This window comes from Hypoxylon fragiforme (genome assembly GCF_022984875.1).
Source record: "Hypoxylon fragiforme strain CBS 206.31 chromosome Unknown GGS25scaffold_1, whole genome shotgun sequence".
Classification (NCBI taxonomy): domain Eukaryota; kingdom Fungi; phylum Ascomycota; class Sordariomycetes; order Xylariales; family Hypoxylaceae; genus Hypoxylon; species Hypoxylon fragiforme.
Window position 1 is genome coordinate 735,157 of NW_026054756.1, and position 19,953 is coordinate 755,109.

Here is a 19,953-nt window from a genome sequence, read left to right on the forward strand (position 1 = left end):
AGGAGCGAAACTACCGTCGTTCTCTGTTCAATCCCCTCTCTCCCACCCCTAAATAAATGGGTCATTCATGACAGCCTTATCAACCTCGGCGCAAGCATCGTAGCTAAATATCCAAGACTGAAGTCCAGGACTACACCAGCGAATCGGGAAAGGGTCTTTTTTGACATCGCTATCTAGCTGCGATAGCAACAGCTCATCCCGTGCACGTTGCGCAGGGCCATCCGCCATATGAACGTCGGCTCGCTATTGGTACGTACCCCTTTCGGTTAGCCAAGATTTTTGGCCGCGATAAAACGGCAATCCAGTACACGAAATGCGAGCGAGTTCGATAGAGAAAGGGATGACATACCTGTCCATCCGTTGCCTTCACGATAGCATCTCCTCGCGGTTTCCGCAGTTGCTCGTACATGCTCAGCGCTTTGCCGATTTGCTCCTTGCTCTTGATGTGGCCTAGCAAGCGACCGAGAACCGCCCCGTCCTCGATAGCGGAGTTGGCCCCCTGTCCGAGGTACGGGAGCATGGGGTGGCAGGAATCGCCACTGGATGGAACATGTTAGTTGTTTGAGCTGATATCTAGATGTATAGGTAGGCATGTGGTATGGTGCAGTAAGCCACCTAGACAACTTACACGAAAACGAAGTGGCTGTTTGGCGAGTCGTGGATCCACCTCCGCATTTCCTTCCCTGCGAATAGATATCAGAATTAGCTTCACGTTGATGTCAAAGGTAAAACGTAATAGAATCTCACGGTGCATCAACTTCCACTTCTTGACCGACTCAACAACCGCAAGAAACCTATTCAGCACAGGATCCCAGTTCTTAAACAGCGCCCTCATCTCCTCCGCCGAACCCGCCGCCCGCCGCACGTCGTCGGGCAAATCATCCGGGGTGATCAGCACGAGATTAAACTCGGTCCCGTTCCTCAGCGAGTAACCCACCACGTGCGAATTATGCCCGATCCAGATGTTAATCGACGGCTTGCTGACCCAATCCCTCAACTCCGGGTCCCGTATCTGGTCCAGAGTGAGCACGACTCTGTACGCCAAGTCGCCCGTCGGCCTCGGCACGCCCTCGAAATCCTTGGGCAGAAACTGCGCGCGGCAAGCCGACCACAGCCCATCCGCCGCGACCACCAGGTCCCCTCTCACCGCCTCCCCGTCCTCGCTCACCAGCTCGCCCGTCTCGAAATCGACGCGGCGGATGCGCGTGCCGAAGCGGAAGCCCACGCCGAGCGATGCGGCCCGCGCGTGCAGCGCGGTCTGCAGGTCGACGCGGTGCAGCGCGAGGTACGGCGCGCCGTGGTTCGCGCGCATCAGCGTGTGGAAGTCCCGGTGCGTCGCCAGCAGCCCGCCCGAGTACCGGTGGAACTTGCAGTACGTCTGCTCGGAGCCCGACGCCCAGAGCTGGGGGGAGAGGGCCCAGCGCTGCAGGATCCGCGAGGCGTTGGGGGTTATTTGGATGCCGGCGCCTATCTGGTGCGGTGTGAGTGTTAGTACCTATCAGGTAGGCCTTATGTATCCTATATACGCTCCTTTTTCTCTTCTGTTGCAAAGCTCGTATACCTACTTCGTGGAGCCCTCCCTCTGCCTCATAGACAGTCACATGGTGCCCGGATAGTGCCGTTTCAATCGCAACTGCCAGGCCGCTGATTCCAGCACCTACAATTATCACGTCTAAGCATATGGGTGACTTTAGAGGTGCGGCCTGCTTTCATGGTCAGGTGCTTGCGGACGTTTTCTCCAACCAGATGATACTAGGTACAGAATGAAACTAACCATTTTTTTTATTGCGGCGAGGGGGTGTCGTGGGGGGGTATCGTAGGCTACCGTAACATTTAACGTCTAGGATAGATTAAAGATTGCTTAACAAGCTGGGACTTTTATAACTTTATATTCGTACCTTTACTATTCCGAAGTCTCAATTATATCAAAAATGCCCCGGTGAGGATGCATCGTCCACCTAGGTGTGACATAAGATCCTATTACCGGCTGAAACCCTGAGTCCCCCCGCTTCTCGGCTGATTGCCTCCTCCTCCTCCTCTTGGTTGATGTGTAATTCCCGGTTGATGCGTGATTACGGGTAAATTTGCTTACCTAGCAATTTGAAATACCATCGGGGCGAGACTGCGGACGGACGTCTTCGCGGCGTTGGTAGGTAGGTAACACTAAAAAAAGCCCTGGAGCTCACTGGTTAAGTAAGCCCCTATTCATCCTGACTACGGCGTAAAATGTTATATTAAATTCCGTATTACTCGCGAACCGCGGAAGGACCAATATCCCGGCATCGTTATGAATGGAATTAGGTAATATCGATTTCAATAATAAAATCCATATATTGAACTTCTCTTGGTATGAAGCCGGATTTGCTCACAAGCATCCCCAGAAAAGCACCTTCAGAGAAGGGTCCTCTATTTGTCAAAGCTAAGTATTTGAGTTACCAGACCCCTTCTATGGTAGGTAATTCCAAATCAATACATCCTGCCCGCCATACCGTTGCTCTTATCCTTCTTCTTCCTGAGCATCTCCTCCTCCTCGCGCAGAATCTCGGCGTCGGCTTTCGCTCCCCGCGATGGCTCATTTCCGTTCATAGTCGCCTAGGTTAGCCCCACAAGTCAGCAATGCATATACTTGGAAGTATTCCAAATTATTCTTTTCCGGGAGCACGGATAACTTACACGGTAGGTAGGGTCGTGCTTATAGCGCTCGGCGATCTCGTCCCGGATCTATGTAGTTATGTGCAAGCGTCAAAGTCAGCCCCTGCTTGCTTGCGGTCCGTAGCACGTCAGATAATAGGGGCTAATTATTCTTCGAACATACGTTTTCCTCTAACATCTGATTCATAGCTTTATTTTGATCCTCTGGATATCCTCTCATCAGTTACTTGTGGCTTGTACGAGAAAGGGGTCGGAGCTAACTAGGTCTGTAACCCTCCGCTTTGGACATGTGGTGCCTTCCTTCATTCGCGACGCTCGATCGCCCGTAGTTGACTTGCTCCTGTCTTTCATAGATGGCGGAGAACCCATGCTTACCGGCCATCTTTGCTGCGTTTCTCGAGTAGTTCGGAAGTAGAAATGGGTGTTTGTGCAATGAAACAAGCCTACTTGCAGCAAATTTAAAAGGCTTATGTGGTATTTGTTCGCTTCAGCTACCTTCTTATAATATTCGATAGCACCACAGAATGTATCTTCCTAATGGAGTAACGTCATAATTGCGACGTCGCTGAGGCGGTTCTGCATGACTGGCACTTCTGTCGCAATCGATAGGGGGTTTAAGGGAGCCAATGTATTTGAACTTTACATGTGTTATGACCCAAAGTGTTGCATTGAAGTGATGTCACATGTTGACGTTATGATCAATGGATCGTTTAGGTAGGGCCCTGAGGTCAGGTCTATATGGCCCAAGTGTCTTGTCAATGCCCTCGAACTACGCAGTTTCTCGTACCTATATGAAGCCTATCCACTACATTTCGTAGTATTTACCTCATTCTCCATCTACCCTGCAGCCCTATTGACTGACTGACTAGTAGGTACCTATTTAGATCCTTATTTTGTGGAAACAGAAGGAAATCCGAGATGGCATTCGTCCGAGCTTTATCTGCGGCTCTTTGCCTCCTTTTATCGACGACGACAGCTGCGGCTGCTACGCAAAGAGATTCCAAGCCCTTGCGTGATATACCTCATATTGGTTTAGGTACTTGGATACCGGAAAGGAGTAAGGTATCTAAATATCTCTTCACCTTTTTTTCATTAGGTTGGGGTTTTTATAGCATATTCTAGGTCTCGCATGTTGTTCAATATGCTTTGGATTCGGGTTATACCCATATAGACGATGCCCATATATATGGTAAAAATTATTCAACCCCATGAATCCCACCCAATCAGCTTCGGTAACTAATTCAATGAACAGACAACGAGGACCTGACTGGAAAAGGTATTGCAGCATCTAAAATCCCCCGCGAGGATATTTGGGTAACGAGTAAGCTATGGAACGACCAGCATCGCCCTGGTGATGCTCTCGCAGCGATCAAAAGGTCATTGTCAGACCTTGGCTTGGAGTACCTGGATCTTTACCTCATGCACTGGCCAGTTGCATTCGTTCCTGGAGAAGGAACCAAGTTGGATGAGGAAACATCAATCTTTGATACGTGGCGGGCTATGGAAGATTTCGTGAGAGCTGGCCTGACTCGACACATTGGCATCTCCAACTTTGCCATGAAGGATGTTGAAGCCATTCTCAGCATGTGCACCATATGCCCCTACGCCCACGAATTCGAGACACACCCATACCTCCAGCAGCAGGCGTTTGTTGACTACAACCTAGGCAAGGGAATCAAGGTCATTGCGTACTCTCCCCTCGCAAATACCAATCCAACCTATGGAAGTGGCATGCCCCCCATTTTAGAGGACTCCTTCTGGAAGAGCCTTGCCCATGATAAAAATGCAACTGTGGCACAAACCATTCTTGCCTGGGGATTGCAGAGGGGCACGATCGTAATCCCCAAGAGTGTTCATGAGAAGTACATTGATGAGAACTTCCGTGCCCAAGAAATCACGTTCACCAAAGAGGAGATGAATGCCATCAGAGCCCAGGATAAGAAAGCCAGGATGAACAACCCTAGTACAATCTGGGGTCTTAAGCTCTTTGCTGATTTGGATGCCTCAATGCAGTTGAATGGTGGCAAGAGCAAGGAGCTGTAAGCTCATCAAACTAAGAGCGTTTTCAATACACGACGTTTTCTTTCTTTGTTAGATGTTTATCTAGTGTTTGTAATTAGAGTACATCGTAGTTACCAGCCAAATGACAGTCGAGCAAGCATTTTCATGTCCGTTGCCAACTGCCTCCTATCATTACTCATCTTTTGGATAGGTACCTATATAGATATATAAGAATTGCCCTCTGCCCCCATCCTAATGAGAATAGCTACGATCTACGAAGCTCACATCACGTGCCAGGAGACACTCAACAGAGCAAATATATTATGTATTAGTACCATTTGCTTCACAGGATAGTTAATATACATGAGCAGCACACAAGTATAGGTACTTAGCATCTCTTCCCAAGTACATACCATGTGAAATGGGAAGGAAGCTTCTATTAGATTATTTCATCGTACTCAATCCAGACACCCCTTCATCCCATGATTCCTCCATGACGAGTTGTGCATTCAGTAGGTACTCAAACAATGAGGAAGGTACTTCATAGATCATGTGTTGGCAATCGATTTACACAAAAGTTTTCACTTATACGAATTTTCCCATCCCCTCAAATATCGATCCAAGTGATTGGTCGATTCACTTCAATCCCATATCCAAACCACCACACAAGCCCCCCTTTCAGCCGCATCTAAGCTAGGTAACCCCCGTTGCGGCTCAAGATCCCACATTCATATGGCATTCTTAATATACCTCTTCCCCGTCCCCCCGTATATGTAGCCACACCTGGCAAAGGGAGTTATTGCCCAATGTACCTGCCATTATTCTTCACTCCTTAATATAGCGGAGCACTGTGCCATATCAAGACTAGGTAGTTGCCTTGAATGCCTCCCCAATATCAAGCATGGCAACAAATAACTGGTGTTGGTGTCGTCAAGTGGCCACCGCTTTAGAAAAAATCGATCTTCTGAGCAAGACAAGGCAGGAGCACCAATTGATATTCTATGAGAAATCCCCAACTTGGTTCTTTCCCTCTGTGAGATGCCTCTCCACCAAAAAGTATTTAAACCCCCTCTGACTCTTCGAATTCTTCTCCTCTCTCACCTTACCTTTCCACACCATCTTCCATAACCCATCTTGTGCTGCAACTATTGCACTTCAAGGTCAATCACAAAGACTTACTATCATCACTTCCCACTTCCTTAACACATGCTGTCTTCAATCTATCTCTACATATAGAGAGAAGACAGAGCCCTCAAGGGAAAACACCAGACAATCTTTCATTGGTCATCACCTGCTTTCCCAAAGAACAGAGGAAGTTTCATTTCCTCTCTGAGCACTTGATTAACAAGCAGTTTCTGTGCTTGAGCAAGGTGATTGCCAATCTTCACACCTATCTCAATGTAAGTAAATCAATCCTTTCATTCCAGTCCATCAGCATGTGTTTTCATGGCTTCCTCAGAAATATATCATTTAATTCAAACAATATCTTCTTCCTTCCAAACAGCTTCAATCAATCATTCTTGAAGAGTTCAAGATATGTATTTCATTTTTTACGACATGCTCATATTCATCCACTTACGAACTTATAAATCTCTAACATCACGTGTAGCAGCATTGCTGGTGCAATACCTGTTTGCTCTTGCACGACAGTATCTACATACTTGAGTCGTCCGAGACATATAAAGAGCCACCTCGAAGGGTGAATATCAGGACTCCAAGTTAACGAGATCCCTTCATTATAAAGAAGATCCATCGACAACGTGTGTCGTTGGATCTTCACTTGGGGGGGTATCATCATTCAGCATCAGTAACCAGACCAAGACATCACCTTCGACACCACTCTCATTTACAAAATTATATGTAAGTCCCAAGCACGCATCTATCACCTGTCCCACTGTCCTACGATGGTTCATAGGTAACGGATATTACCTGTGTATCTATGAGCTTTCTTCCAAAAAAGAACAACTCATCACTAACAGTTGGTCATATAGTACTAGTATCGACCTGGCCATATCTCTTCATACGTTGGCAAGTCTCGTTGGCACGAACGACTTTCCATCCGCGAATACTAGCAACCAAAGCATGTAAGTTTTATCTACATATCTCTCAATAGCCAATCCACTGCTCTGTGATTTCCAAGCAGTTGTTTTGGCACTGATTCCAGCTGTCGAACGCACCTAGTTAACACCCCTTTCTGTACTAGTTGACTGAGCGAGATCCACCAAATCCGCGACCTGGCTGACGTTCACCCTTACCCGGTGGCAGCTCAGGCATCCATATCGCTACTTCGTTACTTACTTAAATCAATACTGATTGTACGTTTTTTTCCTACCGCATATAAACATTTCATCCTAATCCGTCTATTTCACAACCCTCCTCCTCCCTCTTTTTTTTCAATTTTTTTTTTTTTTTCACGCCTCTTCTCCCTTCATTAACCATACCTACCTACCACCCCATCCACCGCCGACATACCGAGTGCTATTCTAACAATTCATTCTAGTAAGTATTATTAAAATTATTATTATTATTATCCCGCGACTATCGATCAATCAAAATGTGCTTCACGGAGTACGTGGGCTACACTTGTGGCCACACCAGCCAACATGTGAAGCGCCCTTGCCCCATGACGACTCAGAGTCCGAACTTCCCCTGCTGCCCTACTGGTGCCATGCGCCCCTTCTTCGCTCAGAGCATGTGTCCCGCCTGCACCCGAATCATGCACGGTCGCTTCGTCGACGTTGTCATTTACGAGCACCGCTTCATGCATGAGCGTGGTGCCTGCGCTTGCGCTGTCAAGTTCCCTCCCCTAGTCCGTCCGCGCCCTCTCTTACCTATCAATCCCCTTCCTCCTACCGAGAGCACACCAGCTGCTCCGGGTACAAACAATTCTTCGGGCCCAACTGAAGCTCAGGGCACACCTGATGCTGAGGGCAAAGATAGCCGCCTATCTGCGCTCGCGCCGGCTTTCGTGCCTACCTCTACCAATGATCAATCCACTGAACCTGCTAACCAGGATACTAGCGACTCTGCTGAAGCAGACCAAGACGCCGACATGGCATACACTAAGAAGAACACGCGCCGCAACAGGCCCTACCACTACGCGCAGAATTCCGGTCGCGGAAACTCGCGCAACGATGGCAATGGTCAAGAGCAAGGCCACAACGACCAGCAGCAGGAGCAGCTGCAGCAACAGCCAGTACAAGAGCCACAAGAGCAGAATGGATACGCAGCCGCGGCCCCCGAAGAAGTTCGCGGCCGATCTCTCGTTCGATCTCCCCTACCGACGAACGAGCAGCGACCCCAGAACATGGGCCCAGGAGCAAACAACCATCGCGCCAACGGGAACTTCACTGGCCCCACCCACATGAAGAGCCAATATGGCGCCGAGTGGACCGCCGAGCACGCCCGCCTGCACCGCGAGGGCCGCTGCAGATGCGAGACTCTATTCCAGCATTATGCTCCCAACTACCCTGCCGGCATGCCGCCACAGCAGACACCCAATCGTGGCGGCAACAGCTGTTTGCCCGCGACTCCGAAGAATAGAGGCGGTAGTTACAAGGAAAAGGGCCGAGGTCAGGGTCGACGCTACCCAGACCACCAACCTAGAAAGAACAATAGGGACAATCGGGGGCTCTTCAGTCCTCAAACCCCCTTCCGCCGCGCGCCGCCCTTCAGCCCGGCCCATCTCTTCACCCCCGCGGCTCCTGTCACCCCCATGGGCCGCGGAGGCTTTTCTAATATGCACAGCGCCCCTCCTCCGTACCCATTCCACGGACAGCACAGCACCGGCAGCCACGGCCACGGCCATGCCCAGATGAACTATGGCCACGAGCAGGGCCCCACTCCCAACTATGCTCCCCCATCCAACTATGGCCCACCTCACAGCTACGGCCCTCCTCAAACCTATATCCCCCCCTTTAACGGCCAATTCGATTACAGTGCAGGAAATATGGGCCAGATCCTCAACACGTACCCCGGAGGAGAGCACGCTCCCCAGCATGGAGCCCAACTAAACGACCCTTCGATCCTGCATGCGGAGCCCCAACAAGGATATGGCCCTGCCCCCCATGCCATCGAGCCGCAGTATAATAACCACGGCCACGCCCCCCAGGGTCTCGTCGGCTACCCCATCCCTCAGGGTTCTCTCGGCCACCCCTACGCCCAACAAGCGCCCTACGCCCAGCAGGCGCCCTATTACCAGCCGCAGGCTCTTTACCAACAACAAGCGCCCTACTACCAGCAGCAGGCCCCCTACTCCCAGCAAGCGCCCCACCAACAGCAGCCGGCGCCCGCCACCCCCCAGCACCCCCCAACCGACCACGCCGCGCGCTGGGCCCAGCCGCCGTACAACGGCATCGTCATAGCGAACGGCAGCTTCGCGACAACCGGCCCCGGCACCGCGCGCCCCACCAACTACCCGACGACCTCCTACCACCCGCAGCCCACCACGCCCACCTATGCCGCCGAGCAGGAGGGAGGCAACGACAACAGCCACAACTCCTCCTCTTCGTCTCCGCCGATCGCAGGCTTGCCGGTGGGCGCCGGTCCCGAAGGAGACTCCCATGTGCCGGATTTCGAGGACTGCGAGTCGTTCTATCCGAAGCTGCCGAAGCACATCCGGTTCGCCTCGGTCTAACGGACGTGCGTGCTAAATCCATCCAAAAAAAAATCTACGGGATAGTTGAGTCTAGTCTCGGCTGATGGAAAGGATACGAATACGCGGGTTATCTGACGAAGAAAGGGGGGAAGGGGAGATTGAATTAAGGATTTGGGCACGGGCGAGGAGGAAGGAAGGAAGCAGGAAACAGAAAGTGCGCACTGTTAAGAAGTCGCGACACCACACGAAGAAGACGAAGAAGAAACGAGAAACGAGAACCGACGATACGATCCTTGCTTAGGTATCCTTCCTCCAATGAGCTGACCAAAACCCCACGCGCAACCCCGAAAAGAACGAAGAACGAAGAACGAAGAAATAACCGCGATACCGTACCGAGACTATCTCGACTCTTACCGTATGATTTGAGGATTATGAAAAAACCAAAAAAAAAAATTGCGATGCTTTACTTACATATTGCTGGCTGGTTCGAGGATTCTTGGTGCTGCGAAAAAATCAAGTAAGTCAACCTCTCTCCTCTTCTAACCCATCACCCTACAACACTATCACTTGAAGACTTGACCCAGGGCCCTGAACTGACCACACTCGATCAATCACAGAAAACACCAAAAAAAAATACCATCCAGGGGACGAAGGTGGTACGAGGAGGATCAAGGAAAGTAAGCAGCACCAGATAGAGCATTCAGTCGAGAAAGAAAAAAAAATAAAACCCCCATAAAAACGCTTCTCTTTTCTTTTCAATATTTCTCTTCATTTTCTCCCTCATTTACTGTAAACGAATCGCGCCTCTCGATGCTTGCTTTAAGATGCATTCATTAGGTAACGTAAAAGGAGACGCGAAATGACCCTCAGTAGGTACTTAAAGGCCCGTATTTGGTTGGCTACCTATCGTACAAATGTGTATTTTTTGGCTGGAGGTAGGGATAAGCAAAAATTCTAGCCAGCCCTCTAGTTATACTTATGCGTCGTAAGAATTTCTTTTTTTATTCATCTTTTATTTTTCTATGCCTTCGACTATCGACTGGGTTTTCCTACCTATCGACCTCACCTATCATGGGGTGTTAGTATATATATTATCCATGGAAAGCTTTGGATTCTGGGAAGAGATTGTAGACTTACCGAACACCAAATCCATCGTACCAATTACCGCCACTGCGTCGGCAAGCAAATGTCCCCTACAAACGTGGTCGAAACCAGCCAAATGCGCAAAACCAGGGGCACGAATGTGGCAACGGTACGGCCGCTCACTTCCATCACTCACAAGATAAACACCCATCTCTCCCTTTGGCGCCTCTATGGCAGAATAGGTATCACCAGGAGGTACAGAGTAGCCCTTGGTGTAGAGCAGGAAGTGGTGAATTAAGGCTTCCATATTCTCCTTCATCGCAGCTCGCGGAGGTGGCGATACTTTGTAGTCTTCAACTCGGACAGGGCCGGCGGGCATCTGGTTAAGGCATTGGTGGATGATTCGGAGTGACTGGCGGAATTCCTCCATTCGGCACAGATATCGGTCGTAGCAGTCACCATTGATACCCACAGGGACGTCGAACTCGACCTTATCATATGCATCGTATGGCTGGCTCTTGCGTACGTCCCATGGCACGCCGGATCCACGCAGCATAACACCAGAAAAGGAAAGGTTGATGGCATCCGCGGCAGATACCACACCAACGCCTTGCAACCGTTGAATCCAGATTCGGTTGTCTGTCAACATCTCCTCCGTCTCATCGATTCGGTCACCGAACTGGGTGGCCCATTGGTAAATGTCGTCAAGGAGACCAAGAGGAATATCTTGGTGAACACCACCAGGTCGGACATAGGCAGCATGCAGGCGAGCACCAGAGACGCGCTCGTAGAATTCCTAAAGGTGGGGGAAGTGGTTGTTAGTTGGCTGGCATACTTGTGGTGCATTGCACGGAAAGGAAGCTAGGTTCTCTAACGAGGAATACTTGCCATTAACTTTTCTCGTTCCTCGAAACCCCATAAGAAAGGCGTCAGAGCACCGACATCCATAGCGTGTGACAATACGGACATAAGATGGTTAAGAATCCTCGTTATCTCTCCGAACATTGTGCGAATGTACTTGGCTCTCTCGGGAATCTCAACGTTGAGTAACTTCTCGACGGCCAAGGAGAAGCATTGCTCATTGGTCATCATGGAGACGTAATCGAGTCGGTCGAAGTAGGGCAAGGCCTGGAGATATGTCTTGTACTCGATCAACTTCTCTGTTCCTCTGTGTAGTAACCCAACGTGGGGATCGGCTCGAATAATCTCTTCTCCATTCAACTCCAGGATTAGGCGCAACACACCGTGGGCGGCGGGATGCTGGGGACCGAAGTTGACGGTGTAATGGCGGACCGTTCGTTCAGCTATGCTATCATCTCTTGAGGCCTCAACACTGCCATCTTGGTTCTGGAGGCGTTGGACGCCAAAAGGATCGGAGGGGTGGGCGAAGTCTGGGTCAACGGGCTGCAGTGTGGTGCGCTCGTTGGGTAGTTGGTTGGCTTTGCGCAATGCTGTCTGGGAAAAGGCGCGTATGGCTGGTCTAGCTAGCTGTAGGCGCCTGGCACCACAACTAGCAATCCTATATAGAGACGCCATTTGCGATGTGCGCAGGTCAATTCTTGATTGTTGATGTGGATTAGAAGATAAAGTGGCGTGGCGATTGAAACGATTGAGGTTAATTATCGTTAATTATTCAAGTACCTACTTAGGTAAGCTACCCGGTGGACCATTTAACTAAACCCCAGTGGCCCCAGTGGTGATGCTTAAAAAAAGGTCTTATCTGATTGGAACAGATCAATTACGTATTATCGATGCTCTAACTCTTTATGTACTAGCGTTGATCCTTGAGTATGTTCAAAACTCCCCCCACTCCCCACACATCGAAATTGTGGCTTCTGTGGCTGCTGTGGCTGTATAGTATGAACATGTGGAACAGCACGTAGAGCTGTACTCAGTGCTACGTGCTTCCAAGTTCGGTGGCTGCACTTGCTAAAATACCATACGTATGTGTATGATATCCCTAACTTACTTCGTACATAGTTAGTTGTCAAGAATCATTTTTTACCACCTAGGTACAGTAAAGCTTCAAGCTCTTCACACCGTGCGGCCACAGCACTGAGTTCTGATATAATAGCTCACGTGATACCCCTCAGCACATACATCTAAGCCAGTGTTCATGTTAAATCTAAAGCCATAAGATGTAATCTTTTTCAGTAACCCAGGGCTTATTGCGCCTTATATAATCTTTAATCTTAAACCCCCTGTTAGATCCTATTCACTTGCTAAAAGCTTGAAGAACCCATTAGGTGTTAGAAAATGTGTGTTGAGCATTCAGGGGATAATGTTTGCGCCAAAGGCGGTCCGTTATATCAACGTTTGACACTCGTTGGTGTGGCTAATACTGAGAAAAAATTATTCTCGCCAGTCCGAATCCGTGCTTATTTGTGAAACTCTGTCCCCCTTCATGGCAGGGAAACACTATCTCCAACCCCCATCAAGTAGGCATCCTATTAGCCGTGAATCAGGGGATGGGAGAAGCTAGTGAGTAGCAATCAACATCTTCAGTTTACCCAACCCACCATCGGAAGCTCAAGCTCAAGCTCACAGTATAGCACGGATCATACAGCAGCGCTAAGCAGAAAATTCCTTTCAAGAGCAGATAATAGGGGCACAGTGTCACTCAAAATAGCGCTCCAGCACAGTCACACCATGAAAGGGCCGTGTAGATTGACTTCCAAGTTCCCACGCCTTACAGTTTGAATTGCAGTGATTACTTCAGCTACGCTGGTATTCTCAATGGTTTCTCCCGTAGGAAATGGGTATAAATATCTAGGTCTCAGGTCCAAGTTCGGGCTTTGGAATCTTTTCTATATAGGCAAAGCAAATATCATACAATATTCTTTCCAGAATATCAGCTTTCCTCATACTTTTCAACTTCTCCAGATACCAACACTCATATACAATCATTACCAAATACCCCTTTCTTTCACAACACTTCAACATGTCTTCGTCACCTTTAGTACCCACCACCGCTCCCGCCCCAGCTATGGGTAGCAATCTTCACCTGGAGGCATTCCCTCCCGAACTCCGCCGCATGATCCTATTCGCAATGGATCTACCTACGCTTCACGGACTCATCTACGCCTCACCGGTATACTACCGCCAGTACCGGAACGCCCAGGTCCCCATCCTCAGCTCGGCCCTGTACAACAGCCTGGGCAGCTCGATAAAGGACGCCATGGCGCTGAAGCTGGCAAGAGCGCCTGCATTCACAGCGACGCGCTCAAAAGAGCAAGCCTACGACATCCTCCAGGCCTACAACGCGATACGGGCAGTGGACGACATGACCGCTCTGTCGATGCTCAGCGTGGCAGAGATGGAGCAGATCGGGGGGTTCCACACCCGCACCGTTCGGCACATCAAGGCGCACTTCATCCTGTGGACGCACGACAACGCAGGCGCGGAGTTCGAGACCCCCCTCAGCACCACCGAGGAAAACAGGCTCTGCCGCGCGCTGTACCGGTACGAGCTGAGCTGCCAGCTGTTCGGCTTCCTGAACATCAAGGACGGGCGCTGGCCCGCGGACCGCCGTCATCGCGAATGGGCGCCTCTGGAGATCCTCCAGCACTTGCTGTACAAGTTCGAGCCCTGGGAGATTGAGGAGGTCCTGTGCGTCCAGCGGTTTGCCGAGGGCACGTATGCCACGCTGGTCGAGGAGGAGCATCAGATCATCAAGGAGCGGGGGATTCTTGACGTAGTCGACGATGAGGGTGCGAGATTTCACGGCGCTTTCGATGGTAAGTGCCTAACCTAGCCTAATCTGACCTGATTCGATGAGGGCCGTAATTAACTGACATTGGAAATCCAGCCTACAACTCCGTCTTCACCACCGACATGGTCTCGCGCGGCCTCGAGTGCCTGTACAACAGCATCTACCAGCCGAAGGGCTACATCGCCACCGTCTGGGAAGAGCTGATGGAGCTCATGGCGTGGCACACGCAGCCCGGGCTCAGCGAGGCCGTGCAGAGGCGGGTCCAGGAGCAGCGGCGGGACTGGGGCGTCGTCGAGGACGTCCGAGACCAGCGGAGCGACGACCGCGACCCGCTGCCCTTCTACGGCGACTTCGAGAACGGGCCCCCGAAGGCGTGGACCGTGATCTGGAAGGGCTCGTACAGCAACATGTTCGGCGAGTACCTCGACCATCACGACGCGAAGCTGCGCAGCTGGGGGTACGTGATGTGGGATGCGTCGCGGCTGGAGAGTCTCGGAGTCGTGCGGAAGCTGAGGGAGGTGCGCGGAAGTCTGGCGAAAGACGACCCCAGGGCGCTGCACGAGGGGTCCAATGTTGTGAATTTTGGATCTTCTGATGAATCTGACGATGACGATGACGAGGATGACGGTCTAGGTGGTTATGCTGATATCACCTGGTGAGCATGCCAATCCTACAGAATCTGGGTCCTGGATCTGACGAGTCTTTCACAAGCCGTGTCATGTAGACTGGATCAGAAGAGGCGGGGGTCATTGGAGAGATTAAAAACTTTCAAGTTGGATAGTTCGAATATAGGTATTTAGGAGCGGTTCATGGGAGAAAATAGGCAGAGTTGGATATAATAATTAAGTATGAGGTTGTCAACATCCAATGATAGGTATTAAGCCACGTATCAGATATACGGATATAAACTAGAGACATTTGATAACAGATTAATCATTCACCTTTGGTGTAGTATGTTCTGACACCATGGCTTGTGTATTTCTGAACCTTCTTGGAAGGCCAAGCTGAAGCACACAACATTATCTGTACTACTCATATAGGGGTAATCGATTCAAAATACGCCAACATGAATGACAATAAAAACTCCCCCTACGCTTATAATAAACCCAAACAACCACCCATTTCTCTCCCCCCCTTTTCCCTCCCTAACCAACAACCCCATTAACCCCCCCCTCCCCCTTCCCCTTCTCCGCCTCCTTCGCGCCCTCGACATCGTACGCCTGGACCTCGATCTCGATGTGCATGGTATCGAGGCCGAGCTCTCTAACACCAATCTCAGTCCACGTGGGCTGGTGGTGCGGCATCCAGCGGCGGAAGTTGTCGATGATGCGGTCATGCGTGGCGCGCGTGTCCGTGCTGTACGTGATCACGCGGTACACCTGCTGCCAGCCCTTGCCGCCGGCGTGTTTGAGGGCGTGGTCCACGTTGTCGAACGCCTGGTCCACCTCGTCTGTGAGCTCCGGCCGGATCTCGATGGTCGAGCGGTCCCAGCCGCCTGGGTGGTGTGGCAAAGTGATTATGAGCACGAACACTCTGCACGCGGGTAGGTAGGTAGGTGTGTAGGAGAGTTTATGGAAGGTCCGAGGTAGGTCCCCGATACGTACCTTGTCCAGATATGAAGATGTTGTCCCCTACGCGGATAGCTTGGCTATAATGCATCGTATCCCGAGCAAACTCGCCGGCTCCCGGGTATGCGTATGACCGTAGGTTCGACATTATGATGGTGACTTCTTCTTGACTTATTTTCCTTACACCTACAATTATGGAAGGACGTTAGAGCAGGAAGTTCGTAGCAATAGCAATCTTTTATTTCGTAACCATCCTCCAACCAGTCGAATATCAGTAACTTATAAATACTTATGAGTGCCTACCTATATTTAGGAAGACATCTTCTAAATCCCTTGCTGAATAACGAATATACCTACCATTCATCCGAATGGGGTCAGGCCAAGCCCGTGTGCGGCAAGGTCTCTACTAAGAGATATTCTATCTCTGTTCCCTAACATGGGAGCATTGAAGGCTAACAGAGACTACTTTCTATAAAGAGAACATGCGCCACCCTTATTGGACTCCTGATTGGTCAGGGGCAATCTCCAGTTAGCTGGATTCCCTGATCCCACGCCGAGCCATCAACACTGCCAAGTTCGAGTTCGGACAAATGGGAGCCCCGATCTGAGCAATCAATTCGGCGAGCATGACTTCCGTGGACAAACTGTTCGTCACGCTGACTGTTATAACAGTGTAGATGTGCCGCTGTGCCGGAAGGACGTGAACACTCACGACGATCGAATTATCTTTATATAATACTCCAGAGCGACATCGGCCAAGGTGAGCTGATATCTGCATATGCTAGATAACATAGCTCCGAATGTTGCGATGAGATCTTCACATACAGTTCGGTAGATGAGTAGTGGCTCTTAGGGTGAGTGCGTTACCATTTAAGGTATAGAGGCCGACTCTTCACAAAATAGGCATACTACGCAACCCGAGCGAGGATTGTCAAGGACTTCACGGCGTTTAGGCCCGGCAATTGGCATTGCGCGAAAGGTAACGGGGTTTTATGCCTCGGAGACAATAGCACCGGACCGGTACCCCTCACCAGGTCCGATCCGAGACAACCGACCGATTAAAAAGCAACTCGACGTCGGATAATCCATATATGTAGTATAGAATGTCGTGGTAATTTCCTAACCCTTATTGGTGGGTGATAGTCGGCAGAATCCACTTTGTCCTGTATACTACATGGTAGTAGGAATGCCCAACTGTGAGGGATATCACAACTAGCAACATGAGGCATCTACCTAGCTCTGACTTCTTGCTGCCTATGATTGTATCCAGGTTGTCCTGGTCAACTTGGGCGTTACACGTTGATGCCAGATCACCATAACGATCTACTTACTGTACATCCCATAGTGGTAAAACGTACTGCCGTGCAATATTCTATAGGCAACTAGGGAATTTCACTCCGAATCCGAGCCGAATATGTCTCGAGATTGGTGTACAATGGGTAGCGGTGCGGGTCGATGCAAGCGCGGAACGCGCTAGGTTTATGAACTCGTATGTCCCGGGACTCGGTAACTACTGGGTGCTGGGTAGGAAGGACGCTTAAAAGAATGACACATTGCATATCTTCAATATTGTCTGTCAATATTCGTAGCGTGTGTAGTTGTCAATATCTGGTAACTGGTTCCTAGAAAGATGAAAGAGCAAGGTTGAAGTTAATATAATTAATGTGAGGAAATTGTGGTGTTGCTTTGGAGAATCATGACACAATTGGCCCGAGCGTTCGTGTAACTTTGTGAAGTTTTCTTTGTGAAGTTCTTAACTAACTACCTTATTATTAACCTACCAGGTAGAGGTACTTAACCTATCCATGCAAATCCATGGACCATGGACCAATGAATAGCTTCTGTGTAAGTCCGGAGACAGCAGGTTTGCAGCTCACATATTCGTATGTATGTACATGTACCACCAAGAGTAATACACACAGTATGTGCATCCCACTTTTTCGAAATCCATCAAGATCTACCACCAGTAGGCTGCTGCCAGATTTCACACCGCATCGATGCAAGACACAATCAAAGTAGTGGCGTCCTATTAGGTAAACCTAGCTGGAAGAATAAAACTGATTACCTTCCCAATTTCATTTACCGCTCCCCTCTTAATCTTTGACACTTCTTCTTCTCTTCAATATCTTTCCCACCCTTCAACACCATCATCCTTCGTATCGATGGAGGTGTGTTGAAGGTTAGCGGTTTGCCCGTCTGCCGTGTTACCGAGTAGAGTTTCACGATACTTGGCGCCAGTGGAGTATCGATCTAAAAAGCCAGCAACTTTCCAAATGCCAGGGGGGAAGATAGTGCAATCCGGCATTACTACCTACCCCTGGGGCATTTGAGTTAAGTGCTGGGGGGGGGAGAGAAAGATCGTCGTCATTCTTTGTTTTGAAGATTTGATTCTTTTCACAACTCGCTTACAGGAGAAGAAATATTATTTTCTTCTTTTTTTTTTTTCTTCGAAGGCTAGGTTTCTACCTACCTTACAGCTGCTTACCTGCCTATGCACCTACATAAGCTTCATCGATATTTCTTCAAGAAATCCTGTTTCGTCGGTGCTAGGACTGCATACATAGGTACAAGCCATAGTATCTCGTGTTACTTGACAGCCAATCGGTGTGGGCAAAAAGATAAAAAAGATTGATTGGATGGATTGATTAATATTGTAAGCAAAAGCAACCTGGACAGCTACTTCTAAAGTTTTATTAGCTCTAGCCCCCTTTATTTTTGTGGATTCACCCTGGCCGGGAGCATCTAATTTTAACCCAAAAAATCATCTACTTGGTACATACATATTTGTTCAGTTTTAACCTTTGGGTCAATTTCTTTAGATCGATCAATTCTTTCACAACGTACACAACTACACAACTACACCGAATTGCGACCACCAACAACGAAAAAGGAAAATAAAGCCTTACATAGCATAGCATAGCATATCCTGCACTTCTTGCACACGTCAAAATCGATACATCCATCTTACCCTAGCCGTTTCTAGCGTACCAATTTCCACGGACTGAGGATCTCTGTTATCTGTCGGTCTCAGCAAAAGCCACGCGTCCCAACTTTTTCAACTCGACCAAATCCTAAGCAACCCTTTTTTCTCCTTCGCAACATTGCGGCGCGGTTCAATCCCCGAACGACGCAATGGCCCGTCTTCAGATTCCGTTGGACGTCCTGACGTCGCGCCTGAACATTCAGGATCGCTTCTCAGGCTTCCGCAACACCTCACTTTCCAGCAGGTTCGCCAACATGCGGCCTGTTGGTGAGTTCCTCGATTTCAAGCGCCTCTCCAAGCCTGCCAATTTCGCCGAAGTCCAGTCGCGTGTTAATTACAACCTGGGTACTTTCTCGAGTAACTATGCCTTGGTCTTCGTACTTCTCAGCGTCTATGCCCTGATCACGAACCCTCTGCTGCTCTTCGATATCATACTTCTCGTTGGTGGCTTGTGGCTCCTTGGCCGACTAAATGGACAGGACCTAACCGTTGGGACATTTCATGCAACATCGTCCCAATTGTACACCGGCTTGCTCGTTACCTGCGGTCTACTATTTCTTATTGCATCACCTTTCAGCACTGTCCTGTGGCTGATTGGTGCAAGTGGCGTGGTCATTGTTGGCCACGCTTCTTTCATGGACAAGCCTATCGATGAGGCTTTTTCAGGGGAGGCGGTCTAGGTGGTCGGCCGCGAGCTCCCAAATTTGCGCCCCAATGGGGAAGACCATCAAGGCGCCCGAAGGGAGGATGGGAAGAAGAGGAGGAAAACGGCATATGGAATGCCGGGCGCCGGGTTGTGGAAGAGTTGTTGGAAAGCGACGACACGACTTTAAAGGGTACGGAGCTGGCCGTACCAGGAAATAGGAGATTTGCCAGTGATCCACTGCGGTTCACTGGAATAGATTTAGGCGGTGGCGCTAAGCCACGAAATGTTTATGATTATCAACAATCTGATGACGGCGATTCCACGGAGGAGGCATCGCAGGCTACGTCGGAAGAAGAAGAAGATTCGGATGATGAGAATGCAGCTGTTAGGAAGGAATTGGAAGAGGCCCTGGTACAATCTGCTCTCTCAAGAATACGGAAAGCTCAAGCCAAGGGCAAACAGGATGTGAAACTCAACAAGGAAGAACTTGCTGCTCTTGATCGTCGGCGGAAACGCTTACAGGCGGAAGCGGCAGCCAAAAAGCGCAACGGTGGAGACCGAAAACGCAAAGAAAAGGAACAGCGATATGCTGTGCCTCTCTCGGACCTCGACCCTGATGCACCTATCCCTCGAGCAGGCCCATCGGGGTCTAGCGAGTCATTATCACGTTCATTATCACGTCGTGCTCTCCCTCCATCAGAGCAAACCTCT

General features: G+C 49.7%; 7 protein-coding genes across 7 annotated transcripts; 4 read left to right on the forward strand and 3 right to left on the reverse strand.

Annotated features, from left to right (window-relative positions):
* Positions 1-48: 48 nt before the first annotated feature.
* Positions 49-3,034, reverse strand: GGS25DRAFT_516529 (FAD/NAD(P)-binding domain-containing protein; the record flags this gene model as incomplete). The annotated part of the gene is made up of 8 exons (XM_049263214.1): positions 49-243; positions 350-539; positions 629-683; positions 748-1,467; positions 2,490-2,592; positions 2,674-2,721; positions 2,816-2,856; positions 2,914-3,034. 8 exons carry the CDS (start codon positions 3,032-3,034, stop codon positions 49-51), a joined length of 1,473 nt encoding a protein of 490 aa, XP_049120999.1.
* Positions 3,035-3,570: 536 nt separating this feature from the next.
* On the forward strand, positions 3,571-4,695 carry GGS25DRAFT_512271 (Aldo/keto reductase; the record flags this gene model as incomplete). The annotated part of the gene is made up of 3 exons (XM_049262773.1): positions 3,571-3,714; positions 3,775-3,841; positions 3,905-4,695. The coding sequence occupies 3 exons, from the start codon at positions 3,571-3,573 to the stop codon at positions 4,693-4,695; spliced, it is 1,002 nt and encodes a 333-aa protein (XP_049121000.1).
* Positions 4,696-7,207: 2,512 nt separating this feature from the next.
* On the forward strand, positions 7,208-9,959 carry GGS25DRAFT_526860 (uncharacterized protein; the record flags this gene model as incomplete). The annotated part of the gene is made up of 1 exon (XM_049265045.1): positions 7,208-9,959. The coding sequence occupies one exon, from the start codon at positions 7,208-7,210 to the stop codon at positions 9,287-9,289; it is 2,082 nt and encodes a 693-aa protein (XP_049121001.1). The 3' UTR covers positions 9,290-9,959.
* A 7-nt stretch (positions 9,960-9,966) lies between these two features.
* GGS25DRAFT_9866 (NADH-ubiquinone oxidoreductase 49 kDa subunit) lies at positions 9,967-11,988 on the reverse strand. Its single transcript, XM_049266196.1, has 3 exons — positions 11,222-11,988; positions 10,388-11,129; positions 9,967-10,316 (listed from the first exon to the last, which is right to left on the reverse strand). Exons 1-3 carry the CDS (start codon positions 11,867-11,869, stop codon positions 10,300-10,302), a joined length of 1,407 nt encoding a protein of 468 aa, XP_049121002.1. The 5' UTR covers positions 11,870-11,988; the 3' UTR covers positions 9,967-10,299.
* A 691-nt stretch (positions 11,989-12,679) lies between these two features.
* GGS25DRAFT_468368 (uncharacterized protein) lies at positions 12,680-15,187 on the forward strand. Its single transcript, XM_049259059.1, has 3 exons — positions 12,680-12,814; positions 12,928-14,070; positions 14,142-15,187. Exons 2-3 carry the CDS (start codon positions 13,275-13,277, stop codon positions 14,702-14,704), a joined length of 1,359 nt encoding a protein of 452 aa, XP_049121003.1. The 5' UTR covers positions 12,680-12,814; positions 12,928-13,274; the 3' UTR covers positions 14,705-15,187.
* A 3-nt stretch (positions 15,188-15,190) lies between these two features.
* Positions 15,191-15,943, reverse strand: GGS25DRAFT_526862 (YjgF-like protein; the record flags this gene model as incomplete). The annotated part of the gene is made up of 2 exons (XM_049265046.1): positions 15,650-15,943; positions 15,191-15,540 (listed from the first exon to the last, which is right to left on the reverse strand). The coding sequence occupies exons 1-2, from the start codon at positions 15,759-15,761 to the stop codon at positions 15,191-15,193; spliced, it is 462 nt and encodes a 153-aa protein (XP_049121004.1). The 5' UTR covers positions 15,762-15,943.
* Positions 15,944-18,344: 2,401 nt separating this feature from the next.
* GGS25DRAFT_9959 (prenylated rab acceptor 1) lies at positions 18,345-19,401 on the forward strand. Its single transcript, XM_049266209.1, has one exon. The coding sequence runs from the start codon at positions 18,746-18,748 to the stop codon at positions 19,274-19,276; it is 531 nt and encodes a 176-aa protein (XP_049121005.1). The 5' UTR covers positions 18,345-18,745; the 3' UTR covers positions 19,277-19,401.
* The last annotated feature ends 552 nt before the right edge of the window (positions 19,402-19,953 follow it).